Source organism: Falco punctatus (assembly GCF_963210335.1).
Source record: "Falco punctatus genome assembly, chromosome: 19".
Classification (NCBI taxonomy): domain Eukaryota; kingdom Metazoa; phylum Chordata; class Aves; order Falconiformes; family Falconidae; genus Falco; species Falco punctatus.
In genome coordinates, this window is record NC_137599.1 from 3282824 (window position 1) to 3301941 (window position 19118).

The 19118-nt window shown below is 58.6% G+C and overlaps 1 protein-coding gene across 7 annotated transcripts in view; it reads right to left on the minus strand.

The window, feature by feature from the left end:
- ZNF385C (zinc finger protein 385C) overlaps positions 1-19118 on the minus strand; it is an 80921-nt gene that overhangs the window by 36847 nt on the left and 24956 nt on the right. For 3 of the 7 annotated variants that reach the window (XM_080369189.1, XM_080369191.1, XM_080369190.1), the window contains exon 2: positions 16674-16922. The exons of 1 other annotated variant lie outside the window; for it this stretch is intronic. In XM_080369189.1, coding sequence (XP_080225315.1) covers positions 16674-16922 — 249 coding nt within the window. Of the gene's footprint in view, positions 1-205; positions 6486-16673; positions 18017-19118 lie in introns of those variants that run through there. 3 more of the 7 variants (XM_080369187.1, XM_080369185.1, XM_080369188.1) reach the window with 2 other exon arrangements.

The following is a 19118-nucleotide window of genomic DNA, read 5'->3' on the forward strand; positions in this document are numbered from 1 at the left end:
CAGCGGGGAGGGATAGGGAACCGTGGGGGGCAGCGAGGAGGAATGGTGAGCCGTGGGGAGCAGCGGGGAGGGGATGAGGAGCTGTGGGGAGCAGCGGGGATGGATAGGGAACCGTGAGGAGCAGCAGGGAGGGATGGGGAGCCGTGGGGCTGAGCAGCCCGCAGCCGGCAGCTCCCGCGGGGAAGGAAAGTTGCGTTTCACCCACCTAGCAGCATTTTGGCTCCCGCTGCGTTGCCTCCGCGCTGCTGGCGCTGCCGCTGGCCCGGGCGGGCTGCGGGCAGGGCGGGCGCAGCCCGGTGCCACCGGCGGGCGGTGCGAGCCCCTCGCCCACGCGTCCGGCCCCGCCTCGGCCCCGCCGGAGCGGCCCCGCCGGAGGTGCCGGGTATTAAGGCGGCGATGGGCGGGAGGAGAAGCGGGAGGAGAAGCGGGGGGACCGGCTCCCCCCGGCTTCCCCTGCCCCAGCCCGGCGCGCAGCGAGCACCGGCGCTGCCGGAGCAAAGCAACTTCGAGCCGGGAGGACGGAGCCCGCAGCCGGCTCCTTCTGCACCCCTAAGACCACCCCCCAGTGCCCGGGATCCCCCCTCAGGGGGCTGTTTTATGGGGACCGGGGCCGCGCTGGCACCTGCTGAATCCCCCCGTGCTGCAGCTTGACCGCAGGGGTCGCTCATGGAGGGAGGGCAGCAGCTACCCCGGCCCCGCTCCCCAAAATCCCCCCGCCGGCTGGTGGGGTCAGGGCTGAGCCCCCCGTCCCCCTGAACTGCGTGAGCCTGGTTTGCCCAGGACCCGAGCACATCCCGCACACATCCCCCCTCCGGTCAGCAGCGTGCCCCTCGGCTTTTGGGGTTCACGACTGGGACACTGACACCCGCCCAGGAACAGCAGCATCAATTCATCCCTGTTTCCACTATCCACGTGAGAGAGGTCCCGAACCTCCCAGGCAGCCCCGGAGCATCCATCGGGTGCCAGACAACCTGTGTGGCCCCATGGGGAAAGGGGACACGCTGCCCAGTGGCCACGTGTCCCTGCCCCGCTCAACCCCAGCCCCAAGCACTGGAAACGCGCAGGGTCCAACCCAGCCATGGCATCGTCTCATGGGGTGACATGGTGGACACAGGGTGGGGGGGGTTCACCCCAGCCCCCCATGAGTGGGGTTTGGCATCAGCCCTGGAGCCCAGGGTTTGCTTCCCTCCCCACTGCGTTTGTTAGCAAAGGCTGAGGCAGTCGGACTCCCCGATGGCAGCACCTTCTCTGGGCTGAATTTTTGGCCCCCAGAGCTTCCCGGGAGGGCAGGTTCACGACTTGATTGCATGGTGCCTTTTTAAAAAGGGAAATGATGAAAAACCTGCTTGTGAAAAGAGGAAACATTCATCTCCCCCACCAAAGGGGGACAAGAACAGGGAAGGATTTAAATACTTCCCCCAAGCCAACCAATTTGAAGAGTCAGGCAGGAACCCCTCTCTCAGCCACGAGCTGAGCGAAAACAAAGACGTAAACCACAAGGTGCCAAATTCCCTTCCCAGGCACTGCAGCCAGACCAGGCATTCTGGGGGTAAATCCCAATATTTTAGTGCTCTGAAAAGCACCCAAAGCCATCAGGACCCCCTTTGCTCACTGCTGCCAGGCCAGGGCATCCTGCGGGTCCTTCTCCCAACACCCACCCCAGCTCAGCTGGCACCGGGGCAGCACCGGCAAAGTCCCAGGCAGAGCCAGCGCACCGGGCACGCGTGCCCCCCACACCAGGTATTGCTTTCGGGGTCGTTAGCAGGAGCAGTAAGTTTAGCCACGGAACTCGCTAATTTGGGATTGACAGCTGGGCCCGCACTGCCTGTTACCAGCCTCCCGGCAGGCTATTTAAACCCGATATTAATTTGTTTAATGTCATCAGCAGTTTGGTGTTACTGCAAGCCAACGTCAAGCCGAGGGGAGGTGTAAAGACCAGGAGGAGCGGGGGGCTGACAGCCACGGCTGTTCTCCTTTCCTCCAGGACAACCACAAGCCACGGGCAAATTTGGCATCTCTGACCTCCAGACAAGGACTGGCCGGACCAATATACAGCCAGGACCCTCCCCCCTCCATCCTCACCCCCAGCCCTGAGCGGCCCCTCGAGTTCCGCACAGCAATTTCATCCATAAATAATCTCCCTGCTCCGGCGGGTGCTGAGTTCATCCCGGCTGGGCGGGCAGGTCCCGACTGGCATCACCACAGCTGAGAGCTGGCGTGACACGGAGGGGTGGGAGAGAGGAACGGCAGCGTGGGACGGTGTGTTTTATGGCCGAGCTTTGGAGGCCAGCTGGAGCAGAGGCTAATTGCAGGTACTGATTACAGCCCCCTGCCATTAACGCCTCCTGCCCAGCCGTAGCGGATCACTGGAATTTCCCAGCGGCGCAGCGTGGGTCCGGCAGGCACATAACTTGCTATATTTGTACGTGGACCCCGGTGCTGGCACATGGCAACAGCACAAACCCTCCCACCGGGCCCAGAGCTGCATCACCCTCCCAGGGGCATCGCGGAGCAAAGCCCACAGCCGCTTCTTCCCACAAAAAGAATCCTCATTCCCTCCGTGGGATGGAGATGCCGCTGCTGGGCATCTTCACCTGAGCTGCAAAAGGTGCCTGGGGGTTGGGACAACCAGTTCTACCATCCCTGCCTAACACCTAACACCGCGGGAGGCACTAAAAAAACCCCAAACCACCAACCCACCAAAGGCAACGAGGCAATGGGCATCATTGAGTCAGATGCTCCACACCCCGGCGCGGCCACTGCTGTTGGCTCCCCAAACTCAGGGCCCTGCCGGCAGAGCGCAGTGATGGAAGCGATGGAACCAGAGGTTTCTCTGCGAGGTGGCGAGGCTGCCTGCCCCGGCACGGCCGCAGCCCCCCCAGCGCTCCCCAGCCTGCAGCAAAGCCCAAACACGCAGAGAGGGAGCGTTCGCCTGCACCCGCCGCGGAGCCGGGCTTGCTGGGGCAAGTCGTGCCTGCAGCCCAGGCAGCTGCGGCTCCAAGGGGGGGGAGGGCAGGGAGATGGGGAGGGAGCTCGGGAAGCAGAACGGGTCCAGTTGTGACCCATCGGGCTGGGTTTGGGCACAGGCAGTCCCGAACGCCGATTCGCTGGGATCTTGGCAAGGACAGACTCCGGGAACCACGGCTGAGTGATTACTCTGAAACCTACCGAGGGCAGCGCTAAACTCCTCGCTGGCTGAGACACAGCCGGGACCGGCTCTCCCCAACCTTCCATTCCAAAAGCAGCCTGGCAAATTGTGACCAGAACTGAGCAATGAACACATCGATAAACCAGAAGGGGAGATGGGGGGGGAGGGGAAAAACCAGCAGGCATGCCCCCCAGCCCCAGGTCTGCTGAGCCTTCCAGAGCCTTTCTGGCTGACTTTGTTCACTGAGGATTTAGGGTATAATTTGGGGTGAAAGATGCCAGATAGGATCAAGACCGATACACCTGGAGGACCTGTATCAGTTTTCTTCTGCTCTGTAACTTGAGCCCTGTCAGAAGCAGAAGGCTCAGGTGTGGAGCAGCCGCCGGCGGTTCATCCCCACCGGGCCAGGAAGGCGGGCGCTGACCTTTCCTGCTCCTAAGTTTGTTCAGGATTAAGATAACATATTTTAAGGGCTGAATCCTGCCCCCGGGGGGTTCCCACACAAAGAGGATGGGGTTTGCAGCTTGTGTTCCCCCCTGCCACCCCACCCCCCCCCCCCAAACAGGGACCCCGATTGCATCAGGGCATCCTGATTTTTTTAATTAACTCTTCCTGAAGATTTCTGCTTTTACGCATCTCAAAAGAGCGAACTGGGGGAGTTAACGATGCATTTGGCTGCGCAGAGGGGTGACCCATCCCGGGGGAAGGGGGGTCATGCATCCCCCTGGCTGTTGCCCACTGCTGCCAGGAGCCCACGGCCGGGTGGGCTGGGGTTTAACCTCAATTTTCCCCACACAGGGAAGGTCTGGTCTCGTCACGTTGCTAAGAACCACGGTAACAGCCAAATGCCTCAGCTTTTCTTCTCTGTGCTGCTTTAATCTTTGCCATTTCAGGAGCAGAGAACAATATTGCCCTTTCATTAATCCCAGCTCCTGTGCAAAGGCTCAGCTGTAAACCGCGATGGAAACTTCTCCATTAAGGGCTGTTGCAGGGTAAAGCATTAAAAACATTATTTCCCCCTTATTTTAGTAAGGATCCACCTCAAAAAGCAGCTTAACATCGCTTACACGTGTACGCTTTAAATTCTCGCCGTTTAACACCAAGGCCACGATAACCACTGCCTGTGCGTCACCGTGGAGGATGGCCACCATGTCCCCAGGTCTGGGGATGTTAAATAGGGGCTGCTCGATGGATTGTCACCCTCTGAGGGAACGGGGCTGGACGCCCTCGAGGAGCACCAAGGACAAGCAACTGCTTGAATAAAGGAACTGCCACGGGCAGGGCTGCAGGAGAGCTGGGACCTCGCTCGCTCATGGCTGCTGCCTCCCACGTTAATCATCTTTCACAGGGAGATGTCTAATTACAAAGGCATCCAGGACAGGTCTGCAAATAGGGTGGAGAAACTGGATGACCTAAAAATATTTAATTATCAGGAAAAAAGGTTGGAAACGACACCTGTAAATAGTTTCAGAGAGAGCGCAATATTTTCCATCTAATTTAGGAGGGCCCTCCTGGAAGAAAGAGGGCAGAGGATTTCACCTGCAAGCACATTTCAGCGCATGACGAAACCCTTCACACACCACTGAGCCCCGGGCACACGCGCACGGATCACAATCCTGGTGCTTTGTTTGAAATCCTGAGCTCGCCCGGCACTGCTGGGAAGGATGCCTGGAGCCCACCCCGGCACGAAGGCGCCGGGGGCTGTCAGCGCCGAGCCCACGCGGCACCTGACCTCTAATAATCGGCATCAACAGCAGCACGACAGCTTGGAAATGGGTTTTGTGGAAGGAATTTCCTTGGAAAGAGGAAGAGGTTTAGTCTCCGCTAACTGGAGAAGCTTGCACAGCCACGTGGAAGCCCATGCCCTCCGAAAGCTGCCTGAGCCCCCTGGCTGCGACCCCCAGGAGCGATGCCCAGCACATCAGCCACGGTTCGCCCCTTCGCCGGGTCTCCAGCCCTGGCATGGCTGATGCCAGAGGCAGAACCTCGGCAGCTCCGGCCACACAGCATCCGACATGGCCCAGCACTGTCACCCCCTTCCCATGGCCAAGGGCTGCCCCACACAGCAGCCAGGGCAGCTGCCTTCCTCCTCCCTCCTCCTCCTCCTGGCTGGAGGGTGAAAAGCGCTGCCATGCTGGTTCCCCCGAGCCCTGTGCCAATTTCCAGGGGGGTCACAGGGCTCCTGAGCCCTCATATCAGCTCAGCGGGGGGTTGGCGTGGCACCCAGGTACCCAAAACCTTCTTGATTCCTAATTAGCCAGGGGATAACACTGGCTCCGGTCTCACCCACAAGGTCCACACGCAGCTCCGTGCCCCTCAGGGCGCTCCAGGGGACCTGCTGGGGACCATGTGTGGCAGCACCGTGGGGACAGGCACACGCTCTGGTGCCACAGCGCAGAGCATGCCAAGATGCTCCCGCTGACACGGCAATGGTGAAATAAATGAAACTATTACTCATAACTCTATGGCTGTAGAAAATATCAAAGGTGAACTGGAGCATTGTGTGTGAGTTTTCAAAAGGCAGCAACAACTCGGAGGCAAGAAAAAGGAAGGAAACCTCGTTTAAGGCGATCGTGCAGTTAAATGCAGCCTTGCTCTAATGGACTATCACGCCTCTCATGCACTAAAAGCAAAGTGATGGCCGCAGCCCCAGCAGGAGATGCCAAGGAAAAGCCACCGGTCCTTGTGCTGGGGGAAATCTGGCCACGCAGGAGCACACACTGGCCACTCCTGGGCAACCTGCCTGGCACACGCAGGCTTTGCACTGATCCGTTCTCAGCAACACCAGCCATCCCACGGCAAAGGGCAGGTCCCCAGCAGCGCCATGCTGGAGCGATGCCCCACCGTGCCACAGGGTCCCTGCACAGCCACCCGCTCGGTCCCGGGCAGCAGCGGCCGTGCCTGGCCCTACACAGCCAAAACGTGGGTGCAGAGGCCAGGGTCGGGCTGAGGGAGCCCAGCACCCCGAGCACAGCTCAGCCCCCCAGCTCCTTGCCCCCTGCCCAGGCACAGACCCAACCTCTGCGGCTCGGGCTGTTGCCATTTCTCAAACAGCCAGAATCCAGTTTTCTCCCTCTGCACAACCTCGCCGCGACACCGTGGGGTTATAAAAAGGAGAGATCACTCTGGGAAAGACGGCATAAAGCATGACGAGGGAAGATCATCTCTTCATAGAAAATTCTGTATTGCTTACGACTTACTGTCTGTGAACATAAAACAGTTTAACCAGCCAACCCTAAATCACAGTGACAGCTTTACACTACCCACAAACCTTTGCCTGCCCTTATCCAGCTCAGTCCTACCTACCTCCCCTCCCCATTTGCCTTTTTTTTTTTTTTTTTTTTTTTTTTTTTTTTTTTTAAACCCTTACTCCCCCCCCTTTTCTCCCTTCGTGCACAAGCACACCGAGAAGCAGGCGAACCCGAGGCGCCGTGTCGCCCAGCGATGCCCAGGGTGGGAGGCACAAGCTGCACCCCCAGCCTCACTGTTCACCAAGACCCCAGACAAGCCACCCCCTGGGGTCACTGTCAGCCCTCCCCGGTCCCCCCCCTGCTCCGTGCAGCCCTGATGCTCTTTGGGACAGTGCCTCGGCAGCCCTCGCACGCACAGCCCGGTGCGACCCGTTTTATCCTGCACCTCTAATCCCCGATGACAGCAGCCGGCGCGGGAGCAGGACGCAGCGGGATGCTTTGCTTCTCTCCCACGCCAGAGCTGGATGGCGGCTGCTCATGGGGCCACCGAGGTCCCACATGTCCTCACCTCACCCCAGGGATGTTTGAGGACCAAAACATCCCTCCGTGCAAGGGTGCTGGCTGGCTGCGCTCAGGGGGGCACAGCCCACCCCCTCCCGCGGGATGCGGTTGGATCTGATGCCCAGGGTGGCAGCGAGAGCCAGGAGCCGCCTGACCCCGGAGCACCGACCCAGCACCTTGCCCCCTGAGCAGGGTTGAGCCCCCCCTGGGAAAGGCCCCCCCCACTCTCTCAGGACAGGGGTCAGTGGCCGCTAACGAGCTGAGACATGCTCATGGTGCCGCTTTTACCACTTTTTCTCCCCACTTCAAATAAATTCCAGGCTTTCCTCCTCCAAATCTGCTGAGCTGATGCTACATGGGAAACTGTGAAACATTACGTGGCTGCATGTTTCCCGTTGCTCTTAATCCACTTCTAATTAAGATCACGTGTGAGCTAAGTGGCCATAATACAGTATTGTTGCAACTTGATAGCAAACCACATGGAGGAAAATTACAGCAAAATCCAAGATTAAGCCTATCAGGCTCCCAAAATACAGTGCTTAGGAATAACGTGAGGTGACTTCCTCCTGATTTTGGGAAAAATCGCCACCGCCCGCAGCATCCCCCACATGCAGCACAGCTCAGCTGGCAATGCCCGGTGCAGAGGGGAGCCCTGCCCTGCCCCGCCCCCCCCGCCACGGCCACAGCCCCCCTGCGACCCCACGTCCACAGCACAGAATCATTTCAGTTGGAAAAGACCTTTGAGATCATCAAATCCAACCATTAACCCAGGACTGCCAAGTCCATCGCTAAACCAGATCGCTCCGCACCACGTGGTAAATACCTCCTGGTATTTACAGGAATATAGTATTATATATATAGTATATATAGTAAATACAGGAATATAATACAGGAACGCCCACACACAGTCCCACGGGGAACAAACCCACCCCCCCAGAAGGTTCAGCCCCCCGGCACCCCAAGCTGTGACTGAAGCTGATGGTTTTCCCAGAGCCCATCCCCAGCCGCTCAGCCGGGAACGCTGCGCTGGCTGCTGCGTCTTCCCGGGGCTCAAAGCGCTAAACCCCTTTATCCCAGCTGCCAGAAATGATGGCAGCCTTTTGAAGAGGGTGATTTTAAAAGAAAGAAAGGACCGGGGTGGGAAGCAGCACTCATAATTTAACTGGCACGTTACCGGAGGAGGAATCAGCCTCGTGGCCGAGCACAGGACTGGGTGTTCTCCCCCCGTGATGCCCCATCCTTGGCAGATGAGCTCGGCTCACACCCTCCCCCTGAGAAGTGCCTGGTGAAGGTCGGAGCCATGTCACACTCAGGGGACACTTTGGGGGCTGGCAGGGGGCCAGCAGCCCATCTCCAATAGCCGTGTGCAGCTGGCAGTCGCTGCCCAGGTCTCCCCTTCAAAATGACCCCCGGTCCCTCCCACCACCCATTCCCTCAGCTGGACATTTGCACCCTTGGCCACGACACCTCTCGCCCTCTTGGGCACGGGTCCGGTTCCCCCTCAATACGCTGAGAAATCACAGCTTGCTCCCCTCCCCTCCCAAACATCCCCGTGGTCGCTGACACCCATGGCACAGACACCGGGCTGCCAGCCCACCTGAAGTTTATACTTGATATATATTATCTAGCTTGTTATCTTTTGGCTTTATCCCTCTTTTTTTAGTTTAAGGCAAACCCCTCCTGCGGGAGGATACAGCCAGAGCATCTGCCCCAAATCCCCATTCCAAGTGGTCCGACCTCCTTTGAGCATCACAAAATAGCCTGCACCAGGCTGTGCTTGCACAAGCAACGTCCAGTAGCTTCTCTGCGTCACTTTTTGGCTGAGAGTTTACATTTTAAGGATCTTCTTAGAAAAAGTGTGTCAGGAAAAAAAAAAAAAAAAAGAATCCCTGAAGCCTCTGGCCAGAAGTCAGGGTGCAGAGCAGAGGGGCGGTGAGCTGATGGGGAAGGCACTGCATCGAGAAAATCCTTTCAGCAAAAGTTAACAGCTAATCAATTTATATTTTTTTTTATTATTTGAAGTTACCGACTCAATAAAAATCAGAGATTAATTATGATACAGTTATTAATCCACGATAAGCTGAATAGCTGGGCTTTTCAGAGGGAGAGCAAGTTAATGGGGTATTTTCAGAGGATTTAAAAAGGGAGCAGTTTTCTCCAGATTAATGGGCTGGCACAAGGCTGACGTGCCAAAGGCTCGCACGGCACCTCTTGCACAGAGCCCGCGGGCCTTGCCCCCCCCCCCCCAAATAGCTTTTTTTTGGTATAATGAGAGCATTTAGAGGAATGAAGCTTTTCTACCCATCCCCAGTGATGGGGTAGATCTCTGCCCTTCTCACCCCTCGGCAGCGGGGCTGGGGCAGGATCCCTGCTCCCCCCCAGCCCTGCCAGCTCGCAGCCCCCAGGAGCCTTGAGGGGTTTCCCTGCGCCCCCCAACAGGGAAAAGACAAGTCTGGGAATAAGCAGAAGGAAGGAAAATATACAATTACACAACCACGCTTCTTCAAGTGACACCTGATCCCACCGAACATCTTTAAGACATAAAGAAAACAGTAAATTTTCCCTCCCTCCCCTCACTGAGATTCCAGGTTATTCAAATCTGATCTGAAAAGCTATTTTTAATCATCTTTGCTTGCAGCTGAAGGGAGCAGCCGAGGCCAACAGAGCAGGAGCACTCCGTATGCTTGTCCTTCGCTAAAGTTACAGAAGCTTAAAATATGAACCCCGCGCCTGTTCGGCCACGGGGTTATCGATCAGCACCCGGGTAGACGAAGCATCTGTCACAGCTGAATATTAAAGACCCTTTAACACAGAGGGTGGCCAGGGATCTGCTGTTAGGAAGTTCAGGAGAGCCTGATGCGGTGCAACGACATCCCCGGGAGGGACATGCCCAGCTCCTGGTGGGGTGGAATGGGAGCATCCTACACCCAGCCCCTGCCAAACCCTTCCCCACTCACCCACCGCTCCTTTCCATTCCCAGTTGCTCTTTTTCCCGATACCTATAGCTATTCCAGTCAGCCGACCTTATGGTCAGGGGTCTGCTCGGCTGTGCCAAGCGCAGCTCCTGAGCCAGCCAGACCCTTCGTTTTCCCTGCTAAATATCTCCCAAAAGTCCCAAAAGTGGGAGAGCAACAAACCACTGCAGGAATTACAGGGGAAGCCAGAAAAAAACCTGACTTTCGCCCCCCCTGCAGCATCACTGCTGCAGCTCCCTGCGGGCTGCTGAGGCTGGTCACGGGTGGGGGCTCCTGGCAAGGACCGACACGGAGCCGGGCACGTTCCCACCGCGCCTGCCCCGGCTTCGAGGACATCCCAGCCCCGGCCCAGCTGGCGACGTGGCTGTTGCACCCCGATTAGTCCCCAATTAGACTCTAATCCTGCATGTTTGTATATTGTTTAAATCAATACACTGGATTTTATTGCAGACAAAGCGCCACCGAGCATCGCCCTGTTTATTAAAGACAATTAAAGGATTCCGTGCATAACATGAAATTGAAAAAAATTAGATTGGCACCCATTTTCTTGGTAATTAACAGCGAAAGAGCACAGACAGCAGAGAGCAGCAGGGGGAAGGCAAGAGGAGGCAGCTGAGCCCTGAGATGCTGGAGCGCACAGAGCAGGATCAGGCAGCAGCGACGCACCCACTGGACCATCCATGGTCAGACACCCCTCCCAGCTCCCCTCCCGCTGCTGGTCTCCACACCTGGGCACTAATTTCCCAGGTGATGCTCTGGGTTTCAGGCTTGTCTACCGGCAGGGTTATCCCAGCCCAGCAGAGCACAGCCATGAACTGGTACTCCTCCTTCGACACAACAGGCTGCAGGGACCCTCCGCTTGCAGGCTGAGGACAGCTCGCCCAGGCCACCGACAGCCTGGGCGATGCCCGGGGGGTGCCAGGCTTCATTCAGTGGTGCAGCACCCCAGGACCCCCCTGCAGCCACAGCCCATCGCTTCTGTCTGGATAAACTAAATTTCACACATGGTGACCCCGTGCCTGCACCACAGGCTGTGACAGAGGAGCCACTTGAGGGGAATGGGTTCCCCCCCCAGCACCCAGAAGCAGCTCTGCCTGCTGCCAGAATCGGGGGGGTTTGGCTGGCACCCCCCGTGCAACACAAGATAACTCCCACCGGCAGCTGCCAGCCCCTCCCCGGCTCCTGGCACAGGCTCCCATGGGGTCCCCATGTCCCCTCCCGGGGCCCATCCGCTCCGCTGCGCACCCAGCGATGCTGAAGCTGTCACACCGATTTCTCTGCTCATCTCAAACCCTTCTGCTCTGCAAACACGCACAGACAGACATTTCGGCGGCTAATTGGGGAAACCGGACTCTTTCCCTTCGCGAGGAGCCGTTATTTCAGTGCTGCGCTGCCAAGCGGGTGGGGATGGCAGCGCCCGGAGCCCCAGTGTGAGCACTGGGATGGCACTGGGCAGCCCTGGAGAGGGTCTGGGTACAGAACACCATGGGGGCATGTGGAGCAGAGGAAGACTTTGTGACATGGATTAACACCGGGGCACAGCTGGCTCTGGGTGTTTTGACCCAACGGTGCCCACCCAACCACAGCACTGGGTTTGGGGGAGAAACCTGGCAGCCCCCAGGGCTGGGAAAGGTGGTTTGAGGTGGGCTTGGGGCTGGCGTAGACCCTCCTGGCATGGGAGATGCCTAGGCAGGGTGTCCTTCCCACCGCCCCTGGCCAAGTGGGACATGAGCTGCTGTCAGCTCGGATCTGCCCGGGAAGCCGGGAGATTCCTGCTCCAAAGGCGAGAGCTTCCCGCTGCCTTTCAGTGAGATGGGAGCTGACAGGGCCCAGGGACACCAGCTCCGGCAGCCGGGCAGCACGAGCTGCTCTCTACATCCCGTGACTTTTTCGGGACACTGGTGGAAGGGCCTTTTTGGGAAGCAGTGGACAGCAAGGGTGTAAATTCCTGAAACGCGCCAGCCTAGCCCATCCTGTGATGGGCAGCCCCTGAGATCATCCAGGAGGAAAAGGGAAGGCAGCAAACCCTCGTCCCCTGTCCCCTGCCCTCACCAGCACTTTGTGCTGGCACTGCAGCCACCGCTCCCTGTTTCAGGGTGGCACAGCTCCTTCTACTCCTTTGCCACCAGAACGGGGAGGGTGGTTTTTTCCATCTGCTGGCTGGGGGTGCACGAGGACACCAAGAGCAAACTGAGCTCACTTGGGCACCCTTGAAAACTCACAGGCAGTAATTAAATCACTCTTGACCCAGTTGGATTTGGACTGGCATCTGCAACAGGGAAACATCTTTCATCTGTGGACATCCCTGTATCTAATTGTCGCCTGCGCTGCAATTCAACAGGAGACAACGGAAATCTATGATTTGCCATGCAAGAAAATGCCTAATGAACAATAATTTGTTTTTAAGGTTGGGGGGGGGGGGGGTGTCTTCCTGGCATAGAGCTAATAAATTGTAATGATACTGATTAACACATCTGTTTGCCAGCTAAGCTCCTCCACAGCTTCGTTCCTCTAAATGCAAGCGATTACAGCTTTGCAGAAATAACTGATCAGAGAAGCCAGAGGGGAAACGGGGAAGATCGAGCAGCGTCTGCGGAAGCTGCCTTTGATGTAGCTGTAGATGTCAGTGCGAGACAGAGATTCCAGCTCAGCAGAATATCCCGTCTTTGTTTAACTCAATTATTTTGTTTAATCTATTGCCTTTAAAAACACCCCCTTCTCCTGAGGCTGCCCCAGCGCTGACACGCTATCAGGCCCCATGTTAGCCTGCCCGCTCCGTGGGTTGTGCCGGGCTGAGCCCATCACCAGAGCCGGCATCTTGGCCAGGAGCTGCCTGAGAAGGTGCTCCCAAAGGTGCTGGTTTGGCAGGTGAAGGGCTCCAAGAGGGGTGTGATGGGTCCCCCCAGCACCCAGCTTTGCCCAAGCAACCGTCACCCTCCCACCCACGCTGCAGCCCAGGTGCCTTTCCAGCCTTGTCCTGAGCTCCCCTGGGCAAGGCAGAAAGGGCTGGTCCCCTCTCGGCAGCTGTGGATGGCTGGGGTGGGGGTGGGGGCTCAGCCCCTCTCCCAGCACTGGTGACACGGGGCTGGGTGGCACCGAGCACCCGCAGTGCCATCGGTGTGACCGGCGCAAAGGGGACATGGGCGTCGTGTCAGCCGGTTCCCAGCCCTAATTCGTGATCGGCGGCCACGTGCCCCCCCCAGCTCATCCCTCAGGAGGCCGGGAAAGGCTCCCCGTGACAAAGCTGGAAATGACATTTTTAACCAAAAGCGTGGGGGAGAAGGTCGGCTCCGGAGGAGCGGGGCAGGCTGTGGCAGGAGCAGCATCCTGCATGGGCGCAGCTTCCCCACTGCTGCGGTGGGGGCAGGAGGGGTGGGCAGCCGAGGGGAGCAGATGCCGCCTGCGATTTCCCCACATAAGCAAATTGCAGCCCTGCACAAGCAGAAGCTGACTTCACCTTGAACGCCAGAGCAAAGCGTGCGTGAGGCTGCCAGCGCAGCAAAGCCCCGAGGGCTCTGGCTGTCTGCTGGAGCCCTGGACGCTGGCAGAGGTCAGGGATGATGCAGAAGTACAAAGAGCATACTTGTGTGCTCTGAGATTCTTTGGCTCGGTAGGGAACACATCCCTGGACAGCCTCCCATCGAGCCACAACCGGGTCCAGGGGGAGAATCTGGAAGTTGCAGGCTGGAATTTATGAGCCCTGTTCCCATTAAAATAGCAAGCAATATTTCCATCTGTCAGTAAAGGAGGATAAACAGAGCCGCTCATTTGCATATCCCAGGCCCTGCTCAAACCAAACCACCACCAGGGAGGGCAGGAGTTGGCATTCAGACCACCACTGCCATGCTAGGAATTTATGGCTCCAGCCTGCCCCGTCTCTAGCAAGAGCAGGAGCAGGTATTTATACAGGCTGATCCCCAGGGGTCTGCCAAGGCCAGGGCACTGCGGCCAGGGCAATGGCAGCGCCCGCAGCGCCCGGCTGCCCACCCTCTTGGTGTGCTGGGGACAAGCATCCTCCTGACCCGCCTGCGAGCCGGGTCCTGCCACCACTGACCTGAGGAAACTCAGTGTTCAGCGAGATGGAAAGTGCTGGAGGGGAGCACGGGTCCAAGTTCGCATCCAGGACCCTGCACACACACACACACACACCCCCCCCGCAGATGTGTCAGGAGCCACCAGTGAGCCCAGCAGCGAAGGCACCGGCACCAAGCTGGGCCACCCTGGTACCCCCAGTGAGCACGGTGCGTGTGGGACACGCTGCTGCGATCACCCACCCCCCTAACTAGGGCTGGGGGGAGTGGGGAGGGGGGCAGACACTGCAGGTTTTACCACCCTGCAACCCGCTGCTGCTTTGCTGTTTGCAAAAGCCTTGCAGGTTTGTTTGCCAGCCCTTCTGATGTTATTAAACAAACATTGCCTGACAAAACTGGCACCGGACTCCAACCCCCCACGGCTCTTCAGCAGAGCAGGATAGCACGCCGGGGGGCTGCCGGGCGCAGGGGGCTCGGGCGTGATGGGTCAGCACCAAACACGCCAGGTTTTAAAGAATTCCAGCACATTCCTGCCCTTTCCCTATCCGTCAACTCCTTGTTATCCTCACACCAGATAAAGGCATCAATTAACTACAAAGTGCTTTGGAGACCTCAGCTCATTAATCCCACCTGTAATTGGTCTGTCAGGAAAGGAGGGCAGCTGCCAAGCTGGGGGGCTGTGCCCGGACCCCCTGTGACCCCTGCTCCCTGCAGAGCAGCCGCAGGGTGCGCAGCCAGCAACACCCTCCTCAAATGCAGCAGGGTCTGGGGGAAGCACCGGCCCCTGGCCCCCCAGGGGACACCAGCTCTGGGCACAGGTGTCCTCACCAGCCTCAGGAAGGAGCAATTCCCTGGATTTGCTGCTTAACCCCACACAAACCCTCGCAGCCGAGCGGCTCGGGCAGAGCTGGTCAACCGTTGTTGCAGGGTGACGTTTCTGGGCACATTTCCCTGCTTTTATGCAAGAGAAAATCTGCTGCAGTCAGCTGTACGGGGCCCAGCCAGGTGAAGGCTAACAGATTGCACAGGGGGCAAGCGAGTCCTTGCCCTCGCACGAGCTCCCACCCGGCGGCACAGCGCCCGCCGTGCACCAGCATCCCTGCGGTGGCTGGCAGGTGAGGGGCTGGGACCACCCACCCAACCCTGGGGACAAGCACCAGCCCTTCTCGCCTGCTCAGAAAGTGCCCCCCAAGGACTAAGGGGGGGAAGGCAGAGACTCGGTTAGTCGGCTCAGCGCAACACGGATCCCCTCGGTGCTTTTCAGCAGAGCTCTCCTTGCTCACGCTGCAGCCTGACAACTAGTCAACACGCGGCTCTGCACCTCCCGGAGCTGCAAACATGGAGTGGACGTCGAGCCCGCCTGGAGGGATGATGCTGGGCTGCTCTCTTGCCAGCCGTAACACAGCTGAGGTGTTTTATAATAATTAGATGATTAACAGGAGCTCCACCGCCCAAAGGAGAAACCATCCACCACTTGCAGCAGCCCCGGAGCGTTACACCCCCAGCATCGCATCGTGTGGATGATCAGCAAGTAACACAGGCCACTGAGCGCGTCACCCCCGGGAGCTCAGACACTCAGGGGCATCCCAAAACCCACATTTGTGCCTCCTAATGATGCAGTGCCCGAGGTCCAGCGCACTCAGCCCATCACCTAAACGCTTGGTGAAAGAAAACCACCGACCTTAAAACATCTTGTCAAGGGCAAGCACGGAGCTGTCTCGGCTGCCACTTCTGCTAAGTGGCTTTTGTGATAAACATCAGTCTCTAAAAGGAAAACAAAACCTGCCCTTGTTGCAACACTGGTGCTTTCCTTCTCACTGGAACAGATCGACCCTGTTAAACACACGGACCCCAGGCGGCGCAGCTCGTCTGATTTGTGTAAGGCCCTTCAAGCGTCGGTGTCGCAGCAGACAATATCCCAGCGCTCGCCGGGACCTCAGTGAGCTGAGGGCTGGCAACAGCTCCCCTTGCACAACGGACCCAGGGCCGTGACCCCCCCCCCCCCCCCCCCGGCAAACACACCATGGGAGCCCTCCCCTTGCAAAGCAGCAAGATTCCCACCCCCCACCAGCACAACGGGACAATTTGCCAAGGACGTTACGTGTCAAAGGGCCAGTGGGACCCACAGAGCTATGTAGCGCCGCAGTACCTGAGCACAGGGCACAGCAGGTCAACAGGGGTTGCCAGTGCTGAGCACCCCAACAGAAAAACAGAGATGAAGTTTCAGAAGATCACACTTTCCAACAAAACTCCAACCATATTTGAAAACGTCACTTGAGAGCTTTTGAGAAGTCCATCCGTAACCCTCAGCACCAAAATCTAAGCAGCATTTCGAGACAACAACAGCCAGACTCAGCACAGCTCCAGGAGATGTGCACGGCAGGACGGACAGAGTCAAGATGGCACCTGGAAGCAGGTAGCCAGTAACCCAGAAGCCGACAGCCACTCCACCCTTGGATGCGCTCATCCCAGCTGCACGAGTCATCTACAGAAACCCAAGAAGATGCTCATGAAGACGCAAAGTACCAGCGACTGCCTTTGCCCATGGACAGGACCCCCACGTGTCCAGCCATCCAGCGCAGCAGAGTGGGCTCTCAGGCTCCCTGGGACGCCCCTGGAGCTCAGGCAGCCCAGCGAGTGACGATGCCAAGGACACAGCACAGCGTTCCTGAGCATCCCACGAATCCAGCACACCAAGCCCAGCGAGGAGCTATCCCGGAGCGAGGGCAGCCTTTGGGCAACCTTGACCTGATGGATGGGCTCCTACCTTGGGCCGCCGGCATCTTCCCCTTGTTGAGCTGCTTGAGGCGCTTCTGGTGGGACTTGCCGTTGTAGTGGATCTGTGCCTGAGCGGCTGAGTTGAGCTGGATGTTGCAGACGTCGCAAAGCGTGAACGACTGGTGCTTCTTCTCCCGCTTCAGGCGCTGCTCGGGCTGGCTCGGCGGGCAGCTGGCCGCCTCCACCAGCCGTACCCCGTTCTCGGGGTTGTGGGATGGGCTCAGGGGGCGCTTCATGCCTGCGGGAGGAAGGACAGACCCGCCGTGAGGACAGAAGGATGGGGAGAGGGGCCAGGCGAGGCAGGAAAACCCAGCAGAGGTCCCACACCTGCGTGGTGCCCAGGCCGCCTGCATCTGGGGGGACTCCCTGAGCAAGAGCAACAGCGGTTGCATCCGTGCGAGGAGTTGCATTAGGCAAGACAACATGAGCAGCAGATTTCTAGGAGGAGCTGGAGCAAGGAATAACCCACTTCTTCCAGGTTTCTAGCACCAGGCGACACTCCTCGTGCCAGTTAAAGTCTTTCTGTGCACTCCGGGACAGCACCATCAGTATACCCAGGGCAGAGCTGGGATGGTAACCAACTCTGGGGACAAGAAATTCAACTGGAAGGAGCTGCATGCTGCCTGGTGTCCCCAGGAGGACTGCCACCGGCACCTCAAGCCCTTGCTCGCCCACTTTAAGGGGGTGCCTGTCCCAAACGCTGGGCTCTGTGGGACGGACTGGCACGGGGAGCTCAAGCCCCAGACCCCGGACAGGGACGCCACATGGAAGAGCAGCCCACGGAGGGGCTGGGGTCAGCCAGGGACAGCCCTCACCTCACAGACACACTGTCCCCACTGCCCGACCCCAAACTGGGAGCTGGTGGGACATCCAGAACTGAGCCTCAGAGAGGCACGAAGGTCACCCGAGCCCGGCGATCCAGTTACCACCTTGGAGCTGGCAGCTGCTGCTTACAAATACACCCAGGCACGCCGCGCTGAGACACCCCGAGGGGCCAAGGGTGGGGGACCAGGGTGTCTGTGGGTGGTCAGAGAGGCCCCAAAGGTGCCCTGGGTGTCCCTGGGATCCCCAGGAAGGGCTGCACAGGCACAGCTCGGGGTTCACCTGTGCACCCCTCAGCCATCAGGGACCAGACCAGAGGCTTTGGTTTGTGCAATAGGCAGCCTGAAATGCCGCTGCCATCCCTGCCTGGTTTGGTGGGCTACCATCCTGGAGACCCTCACTCAGCAGCCCCAGCCCACTGTTCCTGCCGGGGGGATCCCTGCGCATCCCCTCGGACGCAGCTGGTGTCCCCCAGTCCTGCTCCCACCGTGCACCCAGCCCTCCCCACCCATCCCCAAGACGACCCTTGAGCACCCCAAGAAGTGCCCCTTGGGTCCCCAGCAGCCAGCCCGGCGGGGGGCAGAGGGGTGTCTGGGGGGGCTGCCCACCCATGGCGGGGAGCAGGGGGGCGTCCGGGGGGGCTGACCCCCCACCCCTCACCCAGCACCCACGGGGAGCACGCAGAGCCACCCAGCTGGGTGCCGGGACCCCCGGGGGGCGCCCGGCTGCTCTCCAGGCGCTGCAGCCCCGGCCGCGGCCCCGCGGGGGCGCAGACGTTCCACGCGTGGGGGCCCACGGCAGCGCGGGCCGGGATGCGGGGGGCGCGGGTACCCCCCACCCTGCGGAAGCGGGGCGCACCAGTCCTCAGCGGGTTCGGGCATTCTCAAGGCACCAGTCTCACCTTGCTCTTCCCAGCTCCCCGGAGCAAGCATCTCCCCTCATCTTTTAGCAAATTTTAAATTTCCTTTTTAAATTTTAAAATGAATTTTTTGCAAAAAGTAACGGAAGGTTTTTCCACGAGCTGTTTAGTTGAGCTGGAGGCAAAAGCCAGGACTCACAGGGATGGACGGGGACCCAGGCTGTGCTCCCCGACACTACTGGCTGGTACGCGGAGCCAGCCCAGTGTCACCCCAGGGGATCCCAGCACTCCAGTGCCACCATCCCCTGCAGGAATTGCGATCATTTTTGCTCAAGGAGGAGGAGTCGCATGCAGGGATGGACCAGGACCCACACAACGTGCTCCAACCCTGAAGCCAGTTGCGCATCGGGCAGAAGGTTGGACCAACCAACATCCCTTCCAGCCTCGATTACTCCACGATCATTTGCAATAAGGTCCTTAAGCTCCTGCTTCACCAGTTAAAATACTAAGCAGCGTAACTAAATGAAACTTTACATTAAAAGTAAGTACAACTACTTTTTGGCAGAAGGATTTAGGAGCCTGAAGCTCACGTGCAGCCCTCTGGTACCCATCAATCCTGGACTCTCTCTAGAGACCTCAGGATTTTTCCTGAAGCTCCAGCTTCACCTTCCAATGAAAATGAAAGGGAACTCATAGCCCTTGTGCTTGAGACAGGTGAAAAAAGCACAGCCCAACCCTGAAAGGCTCACCTTC